At 46.5% G+C, this 21555-nt stretch overlaps 1 protein-coding gene across 2 annotated transcripts in view; it reads right to left on the reverse strand.

Moving 5' to 3' along the window:
- Positions 1-15695: 15695 nt before the first annotated feature.
- LOC115353482 (prolylcarboxypeptidase) overlaps positions 15696-21555 on the reverse strand; it is a 32913-nt gene continuing 27053 nt past the window's right edge. For both annotated transcript variants that reach the window (XM_030042967.2, XM_041118538.1), the window contains exon 9: positions 15696-18928. In XM_030042967.2, coding sequence (XP_029898827.1) covers positions 18724-18928 — 205 coding nt within the window. In that variant the 3' untranslated portion in view covers positions 15696-18723. The remainder of the gene's footprint in view (positions 18929-21555) is intronic.

Genomic DNA, 21555 nt, shown 5'->3' on the forward strand with positions numbered 1-21555 from the left:
GCACCTGCCAACTCGGCCCAACGTCCTTTGGAGCAATAGGTGTCAAACCAGTGCAGGACAGTTGCCCAAAATGTCCTGAAAATCCTTTTTAGCCACTCAGAGGTGATCACACTCCTTTTTGAGGGTGAAAACTCCCAGCCAGTAACTGTTTCTATTCATTGCAGGTTTAAACTGGATTGGGACCAAAGCTGGAAAGAGAAAAAAAAAAGCAGAGCATCTCTCTCGCGAAATCCTCCAAGACATCTAATCCCTCCTACTCCCATTTTGAAGCTTAACAAGCTTAATAAGATCTCAAAATATCCATAATTAGCCTCATGTCAAGAATGTACAAACGCTACAACAAATAGTTGCCAGATGTCATAAGCCTTGTCCATATGGCTGGATGCTTTAGGAAAACGAAGGTGAGGAAGGGCAATATCTTCTCTGGAGTAGGGCTTTGAATTATTTCTTTTGGGCCTATGGAAGGGGCTTTTGAGAAAGATATGAATAGGAGTATGGAGAACTCATTCAACTTGAGTGGGGAGAGTCATCAATATAGGCGAAATTCAGTCTTCTGGTGGCAACACAAGGAGGAAGAAGAGAAACCACTGGGAAACCCTGAGGGATGAGGAGATTCAGGCTACATCCTCCGACACAGACAGGGTGGGCACTTTTGCCAATGACTCGAGCCAGTTCTGAGCCTGGCACCCGTCACAAACAGCCAGACATGCAAAATATGGCAATACAAACATTGTGTACTCAATTTTGCCCAGAGGCAGTTTATTTTGACCTGCTTGGAGGAAGTCTGGTGATTTTTTTGCAAGGGACCGTCTTTAAGCCATTCCCTCTGTAGTCTGGGGCCTTCAGTTCTCATCTTCAGGTGCGGACCGCTAGGTCTGGACCGCTGCAGAGTGTACACGTGGTCTAGATGCACTGTTTGAAGGTGGATTTTCCTTAGAAGCACGATATGGGTTCATGGAATGGTATGGGCTTCATGGAGGAAGAGTCAGAAGGAGAAAGAGGGCAGAAGGACTCAAAGAAAGTACAAACAACAGACTTTTGGAAGAAATGAGCAGATCCACTTGAAGAATTCGGTTCTTCAGAAAGATAAGTTAACTCTCAAGTGCTTAAAAACTCTTTGTGGATAGAAGATTCCTGTATCTAGCCAGCAAGTGCTCCTTGCCCTCCTGCCCAGTCTGTGTCCCAGGAGGATAAACTGGGGATTTATAATGCACATGACTTGAGTGGAGATCTATGGAGACACAGGTCAGCCAAGGGAATTGGTCTGGGCAGCGGAGCCTTGTTAGATTAGAAATCTGCTAACGAGCCACAGGCAGACCTGTGTGCATCTGCCCTGGTCCTTCCTTCTTCCTCTGTCTCAGCCCCAGCTCCCACCACCGTCTGGAGCCAGCATCATGTGCAGCCCCATGGTGAACAGCCTGAGGAGCTGCCTAAAGTTAAACCTCTTCTTTTTTGATCTTGCCAGGTTCATCTGAACCCTGATCAATTCCCCAGTGCCCTTCACTGCATCGCCAAATGCTTGTGCCACCTTTTCCTACCTTACAGACCTCTTGAAAACACAGATTAGAAAAGAGCAGAGAAAGAAAGAGCAGAAGTCAAGTTGGCATGAAGAGGGTGGCAGGCAGCTATTTCTCCAGCGTGGCCATCCAACTGCACAAAGTCTTTCTATATTTGAAGATGCAACCTACAACAGCAAAAGAAATAAATCAGGTGAAGGAAACTACCACAAATACTAAGACCGAGAAATAACAGGCACTCAGCCCCTCCATCCAGCTCTTTGGAGCACTCATTGCCTCTTATTTTGACTTTATAAAGTGTCCACAAAACTCATTGATTTCCTAGGAGAGGAGCTTTGTTAGCATTTTATACTGGGGGAGGGTGGGGACCTGTCATTTCTGTGAATAGTCAGTTAAGGTCAGAAAACAGATTTTGGTAGCAAAATTGGCTGTTTCAGATAAATTTTAGTCATGGTGATTATCTGCCAGGGAACACAAACAGGCTACAAAGCGATAAGAGGAGCTGCTGGCACCAGAGATCCTGTTTAAATTTTTTCTATGTACGTGGAATTTAATTTATGCAGGCTTTGCAAACAACATCAGATAGCTCTGTCAGATGGTCCGGCACCAGATAAGCCGCCGCCAAACTTGTACCTAATGGAACTCACCTCCTCATTTGCTGGACTGGAGAGAGACGGAGGGGGTTTGAGCCTTCTTCCTCACAACTCTTGGTGCATTTTTAAGGTCTTCCATGTAGCGGCAAGTCTCTCCCCATTTTATCTCTTTTGTGACAGTATCTACCTAATACACATTCTTTCCTCCCTGTTTGTTTTTACTTGCTGATTCCCAGGCCACTCTGTTGGAAAAAATGACATCATCAGAGAAATATCTGACATTTCAGCTGATCTAAATTCAAAATACACTGAGTATTGAATAGCACGGCACAGCACACAAAGACCACTGACAGTCACAGGCCATAGGAGATTCCTCAGGGAGGAACTAGATCAAGCACTATTTAACAAGGACCATGAAAACTAGACTTGTCAATATCTAAAACACACCCTTATCATTTCAGTATGTAATAGGTTTAATTCCTTTCTGTGTTTCCCAACTGCAAAATATACACCAGTAGTCTGCTGTGATGGAGGCGTGGAGGTGAGCCTCACAGTCTGATGCCCACAGCCCATGATTTGCACCATGACGTGAAGGGCTATGTAGAAAGGTCCAGCGATAACCCAACGGGGTAACGCTTCATTAGGGCTCCTCTGGATTATGGGGAGAAGGAGCTGAGACCAGAGGTGACTTTGTGAGGATGCCCTGGGCCAGGCACCATCAGCATGACATTAAGGGCTGCCAGTCTAAGCACACCAGCTCTTCCCATCACCAAGCCAAAATATGACCTTTTTTAAAGTGCCTGGGATACACAGGTCCCTTTCTGAGCACATAGAGGATGTGTCTGTGCTGGTAGCCCAGGGAGCTGGTTTCCAGCCACTTAGACTAATAGTCTGATTTCTGGCTTGCCCTCATCCTTGCCCCGGTTGATTCTGCTGGCCCTGGTCCATAGTTACTGGCCAAGGAGGGGTTGCTTATGCTCCTACGACATTAGTCAAAGTTGGGTACTTGGGGCCACAGGGGCTGCCTGGGTGGTATGTATTTCGGCTTATCCAGGACCAGAAGACGCCGTCTGGGTCATGAAGCCCAGACAGCTACGCAGCCAGATGTCCCCAAGCCATGAATTGGAAGAGGATGGGGACAGACTGGGGGGAGTGTCGCTCTGTGCTCATCCCATTCTCATAGCTCTTCCCAAGGGTCTCCTCTAGCGTCTGTCAGGGAGAGGACATCAAGCTGCTGTAGCAGACATATAGTTCAGGATCTACAGACCGTCCATTCCACTTGCCACTATGCACCCTGGGCCATAGGAAATAAATACCAGCAAAAGACCAAATCAGGAACTGTAAGGTGCCTCAGGAAAAGAGGAAGGGAGACCTGCAATGTCGGTGTCTAGGTTTCTACAATAGCAGGGAATTTATGGAGTAAAATCTCAGATGATGCTATGAAGTGCCCCGAGCTTCACTCTACAGCAGAAGGAAAATAAAATGCTAATTTAAGAACACAGTGCAGAAAGAGTTGACTTGCACCCCTCACGCTGATGTCCAATAATTCAGGATCCGTTGGGACAGAGAGCAGAAGTGTTCCTGCAGCTTCATGCCACAGGCACCTGCATGGGATGCAAAGCCCTGGGTTCAGGTATCTGCTCCTGGTGCTGCTTTGCTATTTAACATGAAAGACCAAACTGCTGCCCTCTCTCACTTCCATCCTCCCCATCTCCTCCTCCATCAGCAATGACTGATGGATGTCCTTGCATCCCCAGGATGTTCCCTGATGTCCCGTTCAGTTGTGACAGCAACCCACTGCCTTGAGGATGAGCCCCAAAGACAAGGATGTTTTATCCATTGGGGTTTTAGCTGGAGATCAGGTGTAAATCCCTGCCCAGAGGGATGTTTCTTGCTGGGTTAAACCTTGAGGCTCACCCCTAAAGGTGCCTAATCCCTACCAGTTTCTAGTGTGACTCAGGGAATATTGCCTAAATTCAGAGATGAGCTGTGATGGTAACTATCCAGAGCTCCAAGACTTAAAGGAGAATATGTCATACTTGGTCAGGTACAACCCCTTCCAATTAAAGCAAATCAGAAAGAAGAAATAAATTTTTAAAAAATTAATGTCCCCAAATACTTTAGAAATTTTCTAATTTTATCCAGATTTTCCAGTTTTCCTTCTTCCATCCACCACACACATTACTATACTTTTGCTTTTGAAAAAGAGCGAGAAAAAGAGAGAAGAATGGAGAAGTAGGAAATAGTAAAATAAATAATTTTCTAGCTATCTTGTCAGGAAAACAGCCTCCCCAGCTTAAAAAAAAAATTCAACATCTTTTATTTTGAGAATACTTGGTGAAACCAATCTCAATTAGAAATCTCATCCAGCTCTCGATAACAAGTTGCCCAAGGAGCAGCGCCTTATTCCTGCGTCCATCACCACGGCAGTCGCACGGGCACATCATTCACGCTGCTTTTCCTCCTCCCTGACGTGCGGCTCCACGTAACATCGCTGCAAACGTAACGGAGAGCAGCTCGTGATCTCCCACTGCTGCCTCCCTCCGCCGGCCACCGCTTTCTCTGGCACCGGTCCGGCTGCGTGCTCTGTGCATGTGTGTGCGTGTGCCCATGCGTGCGCACGTATAAATCCCCGTGCTAAGCAAGGGGCTGCTGTAGTTTGACTTTCTCTCAAGAAAAGATGTGCACGCCTCGTAACTTGCTGCTGTCGCTGTCCTCTTTCTTTTCAATGCAAAAACTTGCCCAAAAGCAGTTGTGTAAAGGTGTGATCAGCTAATTACCTGTAACTGGAATAACCTGGAAGGAGAAAGGTTGGAGGACTGGTAATGTGGGATCCTTCCCCACCTTGAGAACACAGCCTACTTTGGGGGCCCGAAGCTACCAGCACATTTTCAGAAACCAATCGTTTCCCAACCAGGTTACCCAAAGGTAAGAGCACGGTGGTCACTGCGCTAAAATCCTGTTCTTCGCTCTGGATTTGAGCCTACCGTGACCATAACGGGAGCAGAGAGACCCTGCGATGGCACCGAGCCGTAGGTCCCAGCCCCGGAGCAGCCCCATGGATGCATCAGCAAACCCCCCAGGACATCACTTATGTCACCCTCCCAAGCTCTCGGGGATGTTTCTCCAGGAGCCGCTTATTGACTTGTCTCAACCCAAAACAACAACATCAGTCATCATTCCTCTTCCCGGCTTGGTCCCCCCTCCCCGGAGTAAGGAAAAGCGTCGAATAATCCTCCTCCGTTCGGTGTGTGGTCTGGTTTTCCGTGTCGTCATGCAGACAGTACAGAGACAGGGGGTCAGGCGGGTCATCAGAATGCTAATAAGAAATCTGATTGATGAGCCGGTGCCCCAGGGATGAATGGGATACTTAATTAATGACTTCTGCTCTGTTTAAGAAAAAGTTTCCCTTAACTCCCATCCCTCTTTTTCTTAAAAAAAAAAAAAAAAAAAGAAAAAAGAAAAAAAAACCTCTATAATCCCAAGTTTTCCAAACAACATAAAGGGAACTTCAAAGACAGACATGGTCAGTTTTTATGTGTTGGGTTGGTTCAGTGATTCTTTCCTTTCTTTGTTTACAAGGGCAGCCAGGCTTGATTCCAAGGCTGAAAAATAAAAGGCCACATTGTTCATCCAGATTCTGGATTTTTACAAGAAATTTCCTCCTCCCCAGTAGGACAATTAACTGCTTCATTTCTGGGTCCGCGAGTACCAAACCGCGCTGCCGGCCCTGTGAAACTCGGCAGCGGCCGGTTCCTGCCAAAACACGGCTCTGCTTCGGAAACAAGACGTACTATGGAGACGCTATTGTCCCATTAAAAGCTAACCAGCGAGCCAGGACTTGGGGGTTTTTGCAGGAAAATAAAAGCCCGTCAGGGAAAGTACCTGGTAGGCACTTAGCTTAGGAACATCAGACTGTGTATTCAGGGCGATTCGAATGGGATTTCAAACCAGCAATTAGCAATGGGAAAACAGCAACAGTTTCAAATGATCTCTTCCGGATTGATTTGGAAGGTTATTTCATGCTAAATGAATAGCAGCAGGAAAGAAGATGAAAAGGGGGGAAAAAAAAAAAAAAAAGGAAACCCACACAAATGAATTTTTTAACTCTGAGGTCTTTTTTTAGGAACCAGCTCAGCTGCGGCATTCAGGGCAGAACAAGCTGCTCAGTGTCAGCGCCGGGCAGATGGGAGATGGCAGCGAAGCGATGCAGGTGACGGATTGGGCCCCACGTGTCTCCCACCCCAATTCGGTCACTCCCAGCAGACAGCTCCGGCCACCTTGTGAGCCCAAACACGGCGACACGCAGCCAGGTCCGCGGGCTCGGCAGATCCGCGGGACCTCGAGCCCCTTTTGGTGGACCCAAGCGGGGAAGCAAGCGGCATCCTTCAGCCCCACGTGGGCTTCACCAGCCCTTCGCTTGGGTTTAAGGGCATCCTAAATGCTAAGCCCACTGCAAGAACGTTTTGGTAAGTGGGAGCTGCTCGTGCACTTGAAGTGTGTATTTAAGTGCTTGGTTGACCTGAAACCCATGGGAGGAAGAGATGGATCCTCACCAAGCCGGTGGCTGGCCCCAGCAGCGATGCTCATTTCAGGCTCGCAGGACCTGCAGGCTGCCTTTTGCTGGTTTGCTGGAGCTGAATTTTGATGCTGATGTCTCGTTTTCAACTTCTACTTGCAGTAATCCTGTGTGCAGTTGACATAACCTGCAGATCTGTTCAGCTGTAGCTTTAAATGCAACTAAAAATAATTTCTTTTTAAAAAGTCAAGAGACCCTGAGGGCACAGGGAGTCTGCATCAGTCTGAACTTTGGGCATGTAAGAAAATGTGCAAACTCCAGAAGAATAAATAGCAGGCATGGCTTTAACCTGGCAGCCTAGTCTACTGGTTATTTGTACTTTTTAAAAAATAGGGCATGAATTTTCTGAGTAGACACCTGCTTTGGCCTAAGGGTTTAGACCACCAGTTACTCTTAACCAGCCTTGCTGGTTAAAATCCCACTTGTTCAAATCCCACTCATGGGGGATTTAGGAGTCTCTCATTTAGATATTTTATTACCTAAAAAGCACTGACCTATTTAAAGTGATGGGAAAGTTCAGAGTCACCTTATGCTCTCCGATCTCGACTCCCTGCAGCCATGATGTCCTACTCAATTTTGTCCAAGAGATGAACGCAGTGAGAGGCAGCAAAGCAGGAACATAAAGTGCCCAAATGTTATCATCTGGGACCGGTGTGGCCCACCCGGCCATTATTTTAGGGAATTTAAGTGAGTCCTGGTTTATTTTTAGCCCTTCAGCTCTTTCTGCTCAAGGGGTTAATAAACAAACAGGCTTTAAACAAGTTGGGCAACAGGAGGAGGAGGAGGAGGAGGAGGAGGGCAGAGGTGTGGGAATGGAGCAGGTCTCTGACCCTCTTGGGGACCTTCTTTCGGACACACCGGCTAAAGGAAAAGGAGGAAAAGAATCAAGTGAGAAAAGACCCGCCAAGCAATGCTGGGCAGCCAGGAAAAAAAAAAAAAAAAAACAAACCAACGTTTACCGCCTGGAGCTGATTTGCATTTGTATTGGGCACTTGGGGAATACGGATAAAACACTCTTTATTTTTCAAGGGAATTCAGGGAATATCAGCAGCAACATCCGTGCATAAGCACAAAAGGGAAAATAGAAGTATTTTGGTGATCCTGCTCTTAGGCAGCAACAGCGATAACATCAGAATAACGCATCTCTCAGCCCTTTTTTCCTGGGTCTCATCAAGAAAAGCAGCACAGGCACAAAATTACAGTCACTTCTGGCAGTGGCGCGTGTGGGAGAAGTCAAGGAGGGAGGTTAGATGGGGGTGAATGTCACTAGTAATTTATTGCTAAACTGTGAACAAGAGGAAGGGCCTGGAGTCTAAAACTAACATCAGAGCCCTCCGTAGCTCCCGTCATCGTTGCCCGCAGTGCTCTGTGGCCCTCCTGTCTGCCTGCTGGGCACCGGCAGCGTAAAAGCAAAGCAAAACCGAAAACTGGAAAAGAGCACGGGCCAAACATTGAAAAAGTCCACAGAAAGAGGACTCATTTGTGGCCAGTGAAACAAGTTGTATGGCTGAGCTGCTTCTTAAACCTCAGGCTGTGGCTGCTCACCGTGGGTGTAGGACACGCTTGTCGATCCTAGATCCTCCCGGTTCCCAGCCAGAGATCCCATCTGCATGTGTTTCCATGGGTAGAATGGTTTGGGTTGGAAAGGACCTTTAAAGATCATCTGGCTCCAACCCCCCCTGCCATAGACAGGGCCATCTTTCTCTAGACCAGGTTGCTCAAAGCCCCATCCAACCTGGCCCTGAACACTTCCAGGGATGGGGCATCCCTCCAGTTACAGGACTGTCTATCCCTGCATTCCCCAAATACATTAAATGCCTTCCTGCTGGACTTCTGGGGCTCTCCCCTCTGATGGCTTTGCAGGTTCAGGGGCACCTCTCCTGCGCAGATGGACATCTATCAGCTGCTGGACCTCTAATTCTTAGGTAGAATCTGAATTCTGCTCCGCTCTGTCTCTACTGGGGAGGTGACAGCCTTCCAGACCGGGCTCTGCCAGCCCCTGATCCGGTAACACAGTTATAATCTGTTCGACAGTGGAGCCAGCGAGTCTCGTTACAGCCCTAAGTGCTTTGCTGGATCGTGGACCCAGACAGCTCTGCAGATAGACCCATGTTCACTCCTCGCGTGTCAGGCACAACCACTGGAGGATGAACTGGTCCACCAGCGCACCGGTCCAGGGTTTTGCCTACCACTGGGCAGCTCCACACGGCCGGCTCCTTTTTTGCTGCACAATTTTGTGGAGATTTACTCATTTTGCACCTTTAAGGGCCAAAGAGAACCACTGAGGAGGACCAAAGAGATCCACTGAGTTCATCTCATCCCCTGAGTCAAAGTGTTGATGCTACTACTCCTGAGACAACCTCAGCCCGTGGCCAGAGCGATGCTCCGGGAGAGCTCCGTGCAGAGCAGAGCACCCCAGGCTCAAAGTCACTTCCCGGTCACTGGTGGTGACCTGTCTCCCATACATGTGGTGGATCAAATGAGGACATGGGTCTACCACCTCAGGTAGCGCCTGAGGCAGCAGCCCAGCAATATTAGCATGTTACATGAACAGCTCTGAGGCAAAAATCTCTTCTGCTATAAACCAACATCTGCTATTTATTCCTGAGAAAATGGCCGGGAAGCCTTCTCTGACCCTTTAAATGCCACTGAGAAACATCCACCCCCGTGTTTAAAAGGACTGTGTGCTCCTTTGCATAAGGGTCAAAACCAGAGAGATTTTGCTTGTCTGTTTGTTAGCAGCGTGTACCAGACCAACACAAGGTAGTAAGCAGCCCTCCGCTGTCATTTCCCAGCTGAGAAACAACTCACAGGTTACTTCAGGCTTTGCCCACGTAATTCCTTACTGCACCTCTGCAGCAACCTTTAGGCCACGTAGAGCTTCGGTTGGGTGAGAAAGAGTCACAGAAACCAAAGCGGTGATGTAAAATGGTTTAAAATCGCAGCTGTGGCAAAGGTACCCTGTCGACGCTTGCACCTGGAACCCACGTGCCAGGGTCCGTACACGCTGCAGAAGATGTTGCCCTCTACACCCGCCCCCAGGTTTTATATACGTCCTCTCCAGCCAGGAAGTCTCCATTCACAAAAAGAAGTTTCTGCTGCCATTTCTAGATGTTTTGGAGGGTGGGGGGTGGGAGGAGGAGGGAGGGACTGAGATAGCAGAGGTCGAGCCCCTGGCTTACTCCGCTGATCAAATCCCGGGCTGTGGCATTACCTTCCTTTTCAGCTGACCCAGTTCGAGCGCTGTGACTGCCTATTCCCACGCCACGTCAAAGAGAAGGTTTACATTGTTCACTGGATATTAATTTAAATTATTCTGGGGCGCTTGGAAACCACCTCCCCCCCTGTTCAGTCTCCATGGGGACTATCGCAGAGGCTGGGAGATATAAATGAGCAGCCACTGACACACCGATCTTCCTCCCCTTCTGCTGCAAACTGCCGTGAGCAATTTTCACTGTTGAAGGGGACGCATTCATATTTTGCTGAACGACTTGCTAGGACAAGATAGACAGATTTTTTTTTTACTCATTAGAGACCGGTACAATATCCTATTAATACCATTTTTCATTTGTTCCTTGGGTTCACACGCTTGTGTTGTGGTTCTTTTCTTCACACCAACATCCTGCTGCTTGTTGATGGTATTAATAATACACCCAGCAGGAGGCTGTGCCCCCCGGGGTCCGGGCTGTCTGAATAATTATTGAATGACATTAGGGTTGTTCTGTAAATTACTTTGTGACCCAGGAATTCAGCAGGTTACCGCTATAACTCAGGCTCTCGCACTTGATTGCACTCACCACCCGCTGCCCCGACATTTATTAGTCTAGTTTGCGTAGCAAGTACTGACTTCATCTGTTGGGAGGAAAGGTGGGAGCCTCCACGCTCCTGCACCATGACCTGGGAGGGCCTGGCCTTTTTTAATGGCCTCGTTCATGGTGATTGAGAATGGGGGACTGGTCTTTGCAAGGAAATAGCATCCTTCGCTGATTCTCCTGTTCTTTCGGGCACACAGTGAAATGTTAAGGGGCAGCTGAAGAGCCCAGTTTGCAAGGTTGGACACATCAGTGTGCTGCAAGGGGGGAGAAGGAGGTAATTTCTTTCTTTCTAGAGGAGGAACACTATTTTTTCCCCATGCATGCTCACACGTATATACACATTTCATGGAAGGGGCCCACCGTTCTCCCCTTGGACCAAAGGAATGGGGCTCCACATCACCAGTGCCTGCCTCAGCCAAGAAGCTAAGGGCAGCCAGTGGATCTGTGAGACGCTTGGCGGCACACCAACGGGTGTTAGACACAGCAAGAAGTCGAGTTGCTTCCTATAAAACTGATGCACGTGCAGATGTGGAAGCAGAGTTCTGGGTGACCCACTGGACCGTGCCTGCCATCACTCCTGAACCCCCCCCAGCATCTGCCCAGATGTACTGGATAACTTCCCTGGCAGTGCTGAGCAGCCCTGGAGCACCGCTCAAGATTTGGGCAGTAATATCACGCTAAAAGGTTTATAATTTCTCTGGAAGAAAAACAGTTAAGACCTCTCTGGTCTTATTCTGGTCCAAAATCCTCACTTATCAAATGGTGGTATAATACCTGTGATAAAACAACGGCGATCCAATGCATAGTTCTCAGACTTGTTTCACCATATGAACCACCCTCCAAAAGAAATCCCTGGCTGTTTGCGAGGAGGTAGCCCAGCCCACTCTTCTTCCCCATCCCAGTTTTTCGGCAGTGCTTAACTGTTAAACCTGTTCCACAGTCCCTCGCAGAAGTGACTGGGTTCTGTTTTCATTGCAGCAAGGAGGCTGTGGTGACTGAACGTCCCTTCTAAAGCTCATTCGTATGACATCAGGCATTGCAGCAAGGCACATCTAGAAGCCCTGATGTACGTCAGGGCTCTGAGGGCAGAGCGGCGTGGGGCTTTCCTCTCTTGTCCTGGCAGCTGGTCAGATCTCAGCTGCAGAATCCAGGGCAGAATCGATGTAGGGAGGCAGACAGCAAGAAGTTAGTTGGGAAGGATGTCGTCCTTTCAATGCTGCAAATACTGTAGAGAACAAGTGCTTTCATGACTAGTCCAAGCATATCTTCTACAACAGAGAGAAAAAAGAAACTATGTTGTTCTCAGGTTTCAAGTTCTTTGGCATTTTAGTCTTGCAGATGACACCAAGTTGGAGGGAAGAGTTGGTATACTCAAGGAAGGGTGGCCATCCAGAGAGACATGCTGAAGGAAGGAGACAAGAACCTCACGGAATTCAACGAGAGCAAGCACAAGGTCCTGCCCCTTTGGGAAGGAAGGACTCATTGCAGTGGTGCAGGCTGGGCACCAACAGCCTGGGGAGCAGCTCTGTGGAAAAGGTCTTGGGGGTCCTGGTGGACATCAAGCTAGGCATGAGCCAGTTGTGTGTCCTGGCAGCAAAAGACCAACAGCCTCCTGGGCCATATGAACAGGAGCAGGGCCAGGAGATCCAGGGAAGGGATCATCCCCCTCTTGTTGATGCTTGGTGACCACAAATCAAATACTGCATCTAGTCTGGGGCATCCCAGTAGAAGACATTGATCAGCTAGAGCAAGTTCAGTGGAGGACCACTGGGATGGTTGGGGCTGGAGCACTTGACCTGTGAGGAGAGGATGGGGGAGCTGGACTTGTACAGCCTGGAAAAGGAACTGCTTTTAGGGCACCTAACAGCAGCTCCCAGCACCTACAGGGCTCATCAAAAAGAGAGAGCAGGGCTCTTCATGATGGTGTATGGTGGGAGGATAAAAGCACACTAAAATGAAACAAGAGCTTCAGACTAGGTACAAAACTTTTTCGCCATGCAGACAGTTAAACAAGATGCCCAGAGAGGCTGTGCAGGCTCCATCCTTGGAGGTTTTCAGGATTCATCTGGATACCTCACTAAGCATCCTGGTCTGACCCCGTAACTGACCCTGTTGTGAGCAGGAGGTTGGACCAGAGGCCTCCCGAGGTCCCTTCAGCCTGAACCATCCTATGATCACTGATCGTACAGCAGCCTGCTAAGGAGATGCCAAGGCCTCATCTTTACAAATTACTTTCCCCTCCTTCAGAAAATAAAGTTTGATACCATCTGGGACTGGTTTTTAGGTTGTGCGCCAAGTCCTTGAATACTCTCTCTCTCTCTCCACAACAGAGAACCGAGTGCCAACTCTATGACCAGGGTAGCCAGACGAGCACGTAGGGCTATAGCTCAGTGCCTGTCTCCGTGAAGAGGATACACCGATGTTGAGGTACCTCTTCTCCCTCTGTTGCTCTACCGGGTGGTGAGAGGAGACAGCGCGTTTCACTCAAACTGGGAAAGGCAGCAGCTCAATATCCTTCTCCTCCTTCTCTGCTGTTTTAAGGATGTTTGGATAACGAATTACAAAATGCAACCTGTTTGCCTCTGCTATAAAGCCAAATCCACGTGCTAAAGAGTCCCAGAGCCACTACTTGCTTTGTTAAACACTTTGGCAAGGTGGGGGGTTCTACCTATCTCGCTAACTGCTGCGGACAATAGGATTTCCTAATGTTTCTAAGACCTGTGTATCCAGATGGACGTAGGGAAATCAAAGATGCGCAAGCACAGACCTACGAAGAGTGGAGGAGCTGAGCAACGCCAGGCTGGTACCGGCCGAGGTCCAGCGGCGGCTGCATCCCGCAGCAGCACGCCCCGGTGCTGGCCGCCGTCTGAGCACGGCCGTGTTCACCCCTGCTCAGGCATCACCTTGTGATAACTTGTCAGCGGGTCCAAACCTTTCCAAAGGGTTAATATGGAAAACAGGACATTTGGAGAATTCCCCAAAGCCATGGGTCCGCGTGGGAAGGGCTGCTCACCCAACACACAAAACCAGACAGGGTCCTGTCATCCAAGTAACCGCAAGCAGCTTCCCCACACGCTCGGAAAGGAGAAAGCTTTTCTGTATTTCACTTTGCAGGGGGGGGGAACGTGGTTTTGCAGGAGGGCAAAAGGAGGACCTTCTATTCAGGTGGCAGTCAAAGGGAGCGGAGGGTGCTCGGCCGCCTGCCGGAATTGGCCCCGTATTGGTTACACCCCCAGCTATTTGAGGAAAAACTTGGCCTCTCAAAGCTCTCTGCCTCTCTCCTGCGCCTTTGTATTCTCTAGAAGGTGAAGCGTAAGGGTATAAAAAGCTGCAAACAAGTTCCTACCTCTGGAGACCAAGCATTTACTCTAAGAAAGAAAGACCAATTGCTTCCCAGAGCATTGTCCACCCACATTAGAGAAAGGATTAAGCAGATACATTCAGCTATTCTAACAGATTTTCTTTAAACCTTGAATACGCCTCTCACACTTGGTAAGATAATCACATTAGTTTTGTCATTAAAAGATCCCTTTTATAGAAAGTACCTAAACCGCTTAAACCACCCAGAGAGGTCGCATACATTAGAAAACAACAAGACAAACGGAAGGGATTTGCTATTCCCGGTCTCAGTGTTTCGCTGCCCCTACTTTCTAAACTGGGGGATTGAACTAAAAGATTTTGCAAATCACCAGTGGAGGGGAAAGCCCCCGAGAGCTGGGCAGCAACCGCCCCTGCCCGCCCCGAGGAGCCCTCGCTCCCCACCGAGGAAACACTCGGATACAGCACCGAGGACTATGGAAAATACATTTTCCATATGGAGATGCCCACACGTTACACCCAAAGCACCCCGACAGCCAGCTGATTTTCCTGGGCTGAATATCTGGCACCCAAAACCCAACTGCAAGATAAGCAACAGCTGACGTAGTTTATGACTGCCTTGGAAAGCACAAATAAGGGCGCTCCATGCTAAAGGAGCACATTCTCACTCTTCACTGCTGTGGGCAGTTGCTCTCTCGGCATCGTGCCCCAGGACCAGGGGGACCCCATCGCAGGGCTGTGGAGGGGACAGAGCAGGTCCCCACCTCAGCAAGGCTCAGCGTAGCAAGACAATTAGCTGTTAGCAACATAACTAATGCTATAAAGCCATTTCTTCTTTGGGTTTGTATTCTTGAAAGGACTCAGAGAAGGAAACTGCCCTAAAGCATGTGGATCAAACAGTTTCAGATTTGCTGGTGAAAATGAGTTGGGCTGCAGGGAAAAAAATGAAAGGCTGACTCGGGGCTTTAATGCCCATGTCTCTGCACCTGGAGTAAGGAATCAAAATAATGTAGGAGCACAAGTCTATTCATACCAGTAGAAGCTGCAAGCAGTTGCCCAGTATCTTCACTGGCTTTACTACATTCATGATTCCTTAGAGATTAGATTCACAACAGCTAAATACCCTTTTAAAGAGCAGACATAGAAAAAAATAATCCCTTTATTTAAAGCATACTGACATTTGTCTGCAACATGTTGGGTGGGCAGACAGTATGGGAGACAAAACTTGATTCTCACTTCGCATATGCTTTTCCTGTGATTTAGAAAGCATGTTCTAGGTTCCTGGAGGGGCTTTCCTTTCTATAGTCTCCTTGGATGATGCAATATTTGATGATCTTCAAAGTTAAAATTACCTACAAACACAAGCTGCAGAAGCTATTTAGCTCCCTCCCAAGACTCTGCAGCCCTAGCCCTGCCCGATTAACTCTGGGCTACACAGCCCAGTTAAAACTTCCACTTGCCAGGTCAGGGAACCTTACGGATCCATCCACACAACCTTCATCATCACGGACACGTAGGAAGTGCGTGTTTGCTTGGGACTGGAATAAGCTTTCAAAAACAAAATGGATTTTTCCCCACTATAGCTAGCTTGATTGCATTCAACATGGTCACCTACGGAGAACAACCAGTTCATACGCCTGCTCCTCATCACGCAGCTAAACCTCTGAAGTGAGAAACAACCAAATGAGTGCAGAGACCTGCCATCTGACATCTCGACTGCTGTGTGTGTAACCTGAGGATTACCTCAACTAGTTTTCCTCCACTCCACCTGAGTCAAGCACAAACAAGACAATGTTATTTGCACAACTCCAAATCTGCCAAGGAATAAAAATCCATGTCCTTGCAAAACAAAATCCAGTTCCAGAAACTCACATTTTGTTATTTTAATGCATTTTTATTCATAAAACTGCGGTTTCACCAGTAAGATTCATGCTTTGGGCAAACCATTCATTCTTTTTCCTTCTACATTTTCCCCAATCAGTAGAAAACATACATTTTTAAATTCCAATCATTCATGATATGTGCCAAGGACATACATAAGCCTGAGATGAAGTATGGGCCATCCTCATACGCCTGGAAAGAAAAATTGGCCATTTCCCATGGTCCATTTTGTTCTCACCTGCATGAAACAAGCAAGAGAGCTAACATTGAGATGAGGTAGCCAAACACCACAGACAGTCCCTCGGTAGCGTACAGAGATGCATACATAGATTTTAAGATGAAGTCTGAACACTTAAAGTAAATAAGACTTAAAGTTTCAACTACTCAACTTAAGCAGGAAAAAAGGAAAAAGGAAGAACAATTAAAAATGAGCCAGTCACCTAATTCATAAGCTGGCCCAAGCAGTAAGAACCTGATCCAAAATGTACTTGAATCAGAGTCTCACAGACAGAAACTGAATGGAATAGTAAGATTATTAAAAAACAAATAAGCAAAAAAAAAAAAAAACAACCCAAAAAACAAAACAAAACCACACTGAACAATTTTTGGTTTGAAATGTAATTTCTAAAAATTTAAAATTGAAAATTGCATGGGTTTTAAAGTTTTATTAAAGGCAATTTTTTCTGCTTATGAAAGGAATGAAAGAAGAAAAAAAAGAGGAATGAAAGTTTAAATTACTTATGCTGAGTGAAACTAAAAAGTGTTTTCCAAACAAAGAAGCTGTCTCCTGAGACAGTAAGTTAGCCAGCAGGGGAGAGAGGGGAGACACAAGCTGATTAACAACATACAGTAGCTGTCAATTTGGACTGTTCACAGCCCAACACATGAACATCCCATCTTTCTCCATACAACATAGAAATGTTTATCCCAGAATTTGCACTTAGGAGTAGCACTCTGAGCAATCAGTGGGAGCAGTTGGACCAGGCTCTTGCTTCTTTAGTTAAACCATTTGCAATCCCCAAATTTATATTTACTCTTGCAGATTCCATTCCTTGCCTTGCAGTAAACCAGGACATAACCACACATCAATGAACACATAAGAAGATACAATGGTATTTCTAAATTCTTGACTGTAACCCACTTGATTAAGAAATCATTTTTACTTGTTTCAAAAAAATTCAAGGCCACCATGTCATTATGAAGTACACAAGCAAAAGACTACAGTATATTTGCAGGAGAGTACCACAAATTGGAACTATTGGAAAAGGGATTGCCAACAGCTTTCAGTCAACAAGTTTCAGACAAATTCTACATTGCTCTTCCTTTTCCCCCTGTGGTTCTTCTCTGGTCTTGTTCTCTATAGTCTCTTAAATAATAACCTTGCTCAAGGGCACAAGAGGTTCAGATTGCGGAGTCTGAACATAAATGCCATGTTTAACATAAGACAAGGGAATGCCAGGAACTATTATATAGAAGATGCACAGGAGTGTTTTAAAATATAAAATTTCAGTGTTGGCTTTGCTTTGTTCCCAGAGGATGGGAAGAGACTGGAAACAGAAAAGGCCACCTGGTGTCTTAGGAAAATACTCAACTATCAGGCATATCATGAAAGCTGAGAAAACTTTTCAAGAGAACTGGAATTTTAAGAGTCTGGGGACAAGAAGCCTTGCCCGAGTCTCTCTGAAATGGAGTCGTCCTTTAAACTGCAAAGAATTCTTTCTGAAGAAGGGCTTCAGTGTGAATGAAGCCAAAGCTGGAAAACGAGGGGACTGCCCCAGCCATTTATTAATGTCAAATATGCTGTCTCATGAATCAGGGCAGTTTGTCTGTTTTGGAAGCCTTACAGAAAGCCCAGTGCACCTGGCTTGTTGAGCTCAGCATCAGGCTTTAGGCTGATCCAAGAGGATAGCTGCATTCTGTGTTTTGAATAGTTTGTCCCGCAAACAATTTTTTTAAAAAGGCTTTTATTGAAGAGCCATCAGCAAACAGATCATGCAGAATTTGAACAATACACAGAATGGGGGGGAGGGAGGAACCCACACAAGGCACAACCCCAATTATTTGTCACTTCATAAGATCTAGCCAGCACAAGTGTCACATTTGCTCTTCCAGAGAATAGCTTCGAAAGCTTCCTGATTTGAAAAAGCTAAGTGTTTGTGGGGGATACACACACACACACACACACACACACACACACACACACAATATACCCAGAGTTTTCTTTGGCAACCATCATCACAGTAGCAGATATTTCAGAATTAGGACAAACAGCAAAGGAAGAAATAAAACCCTGATGCAGATTGTGCATGCTTAGCCAGTTATCAGCAGAGTGAGTCCAGGCCCAGCCCTGACTGTTCAGTACAGCACAAAATGGAAAGCCACCTGAGGCAGCTTTGATTAATAAGCTGCCAGAAAACTAAGGGAAAAAAAAAAATTTGCTGCTTTTCCAGCATTAATTCCAAAGGGTAAGGGCTGTTTAGTTTCTTTATAAACAGCACAGCCAGTTTCCCCATGCCTTCCCTACCTTTCCACCAAACATCACAGTAAGACGTGACTTTTGTTCCCCCATTACCTCCATGCCCCTGCCATGACAGTTTACACCAGCTGAGGATGTCTGAAATCCAATCCCACTGAAGGCAGCAGGAGTTTCATCATCAACAGCACTGCCATTTAATCCACTGTATATACCAGCAGTCAGGACAATCACCTAGCGCAGTGAGGAAGGCATCAAGCCTAGAACAGGAACTCTTTATGGTAAAGTACAGCATTTGAGAAGAGCAGAAGAGGAAGGCAAGCCAGAGCAGGCAGCTCAATCCATGCACTTTGACTAAAGTTTATTATCTGAGAATGCTCTCCATCCATCTGCTGCCTGCTTTTCTCATGGGCACAAGCAATGGCTAGCACTGCAACACAGGTGAGGAAGCAGGAGTGAAATGTTCAAGTGACCATGTGGTAAGGCCTGGCCCTACTACCAGCAAAGCCAACAGAGGTATAAAGGCCACAGTTGTTGCAGTACCACTTCAGTGGTTGCGCCTGGCCTTTTCAATCCACTGCTTCATGTAGCGGATTTCCAAGGCTCGAGCTTGCTGCACAGATTTGGGGTCCAAAGGGTTGCGGCTGCGTAGGTCCAGGTGATGGGCTCCATCTGGGATCACAATTGCCACGAGGGAATCAGTGATGTTCTGGGTCACCCCACCTGCAGACCACGGGTCCAGGCCACCATTGCTGTAAGGAAAGAATACTTCATTAGGGTATATCCACACAGCAGTTAAAAGTGGGGCTGCGGCTCACGTCGACATACCCACATTGACTTTCAACTAGTTTTGCATATGTACCAACAGAAACAGACCTCAGCCCTGTCTCAATGTCTTGTGCCCACCCCCCTGCTGAAAGCAGCCTTCTTGACAGAGGTACGGAGCTATTAGCAGCTTAAGGAAGGCTACGCTTCTGTCAATCATCTGCTAATTCAGATGATAACCTATAATAGTGTCGCAGCCTCTGGAGATAGATCTGCTGCCACCTGTCATTGTCATAAAAGGTTCAGGTTCCCCTGTACAAAGACATGTCCAAATTCCCAAATCAAAAGCACTTTGCTTTCCTTCTTCACAGTCTGCCATAAACTAATAACACTAACTGGACCTTTTAGAGCTGAATTTTCAGGAAATTCTACCTTTTGCCGTCTCAGCTGGGTGCCAACCGGGTTTTGCAAAGAAACACTTGGACTTTCCGTTAGTCCCCTTATTTCTAATACCAACCATATTAAAATAAAGCTTTTATCCCTCAAAAAACTGTCTACAATGACTCTTCCTCTGGGACAGGACAATTTAATGCATTTACTCCCCCTCCTCCCTCAACCCAAGTCAATGAAAGGATTCCTTGCACTGTAGATCTGGCTCCAAATAATGCCTGGTCCATGGAGCAGGCCAATGGCTGAATGGGGATAAGAGTTTTGCCTCTCACATTCCTAGGTTCGGACTCGACCCAGTAATCCCTACTACATCTTATTTTCCTTTACCACAAGATCCTTCCCACATGTGGTCCATCTTTCTGCACAAAGAAACATCCGTATACTTATGGAACTACACAAATCTAAATCTGTTCCTCACTTAAAACACTGGACCTACCCACAAAAGGAAACACTAGAGACGGACTATTGTATGTCAGTGTAAGTTTCTAGGAGGATCTAAGAAATTAAAACATCCTTGGACGTTAAGAGATACGCAGCTAGAAAGATACCACAATGGCAGCACCACAAAATAACAGAAAAAAATAATGAATAAAAGAGAGTTTTGAGGAAATAACTAAGAGTAAAAACCTGATGGGGTCTGAATTAATGCTTTGTGTCTCCACTGAAAAAACCAAGTATCTTGAATCTCTGTAGTTCTTTATTTTCAGTGGTTCTAAATATGACTTAGGAGAAGAGAAACATTTTGTATCTGCAAAACAAAAAGCATACAGACCTGACCAATAAGCAAAACCCATTTGATTTAAAAGGTCACCTGAATCAGCAGAGTACCTTAGCAACAGGGGGATGAGTTGCTGAGAGACCCAAGATGTACATGAACTTGGATCTTTTGGTCCCGGTCACGTGGAAACTAAGCATGCCACAAAAAAACCAACACTGTCTCTGGCTGTTTCTGGGAGCTTCTGGCTGTGTGCTCTGCAACTCCTGCCAAGTGATGGCACCAGAGTCACTGATGCAGTTTGGGAAGTGATACTTGCTGAGAGGAGGGGTGACTGAGGGCTTGCCACACAATAATTGTAAGTCTTAACAGCTTTACAGAATAAGGTAATTCAGTACCAACTGGAATGGATTATTTATGTGTTAAAACTACACATGCATGTAAGTACTCAGTTGCCCATCTTGCAGGACAGGAGTTTCCCAATGTAAACAGAAATAGTAAAAGAAAAGAAAGAATAAAAAAGTCAGCCATTCCTTCCTAGCAGTGGCCAGGCAAGTACGGCTTCAGAAAAAAAATGAATGCAAAATATCAGCACACTAGTCCTGTTTTTAATTCATAAATTTCCTTGCCAGCATAAATAGGGTCCTGCCTATCCCACAGCAAAAGTTTCGTTTCCTATCATGTCTTCAGAGCCTCCTCAGCTCTCCAGCCCTACCCAAACATGGAGAGGTTTTACACAATCTTAGCAGCCCTGTCTGTACATCCTTTTTTAACACATCCACTCTCCACAACTGCCAAGTTTCCTTTTATTAACTTTTTTTCTCTCACCTTTTCTCTTCAGCCAGGCACTGTTATGCCTTCACTTCTTTTCCTCCATTCCCTTCTTTTATGCTAACAATACTCCCTTCTGCACATAGCTCCAGTATCTCTCAAAACAGAGCCTTCACTTTCTGCCTCTCCCCTGCCAGTGCAAAACTGGATAGGTGATTGCCCTAACTTAGAAGCATACAATCTAGGTGTGATCCATCCAGACTGAAAAATACCAATTTTCAGACTCTGCACAACAAATTTTGTACTGTCTGATACAACCTGGGCTGATTTTGACCACCATAGTATGTTGATGACAAGACACTACCAACTGCTACAAGCTCTCTGCCACCACATGCATGAACAGCATCAAAACACCATTTCCACCACTGTGTAGCACCTCCACACCAAGTACACAGCATGTTCCAGTAAGAGTATCAGGAGTGGAAACTGCTGGAAGAGAAAGGGCAAACAGGGTTCTGAAAAACCCAATTTCCTCAAAGTAGTGTTTTAGTAACGATGTGCTGCCCAGGACAGGCAAGTAATATTTGCTTACAGCTTAAGTAACCACTCACACACTAGATTATCTCCAAGAAGGTACCAAAGTGGCAATAGAGATTCCTGCGTCGATACCATACAATA

Source organism: Aquila chrysaetos, chromosome 19 (genome assembly GCF_900496995.4).
Source record: "Aquila chrysaetos chrysaetos chromosome 19, bAquChr1.4, whole genome shotgun sequence".
In the NCBI taxonomy this organism is placed as follows: Eukaryota; Metazoa; Chordata; class Aves; order Accipitriformes; family Accipitridae; genus Aquila; species Aquila chrysaetos.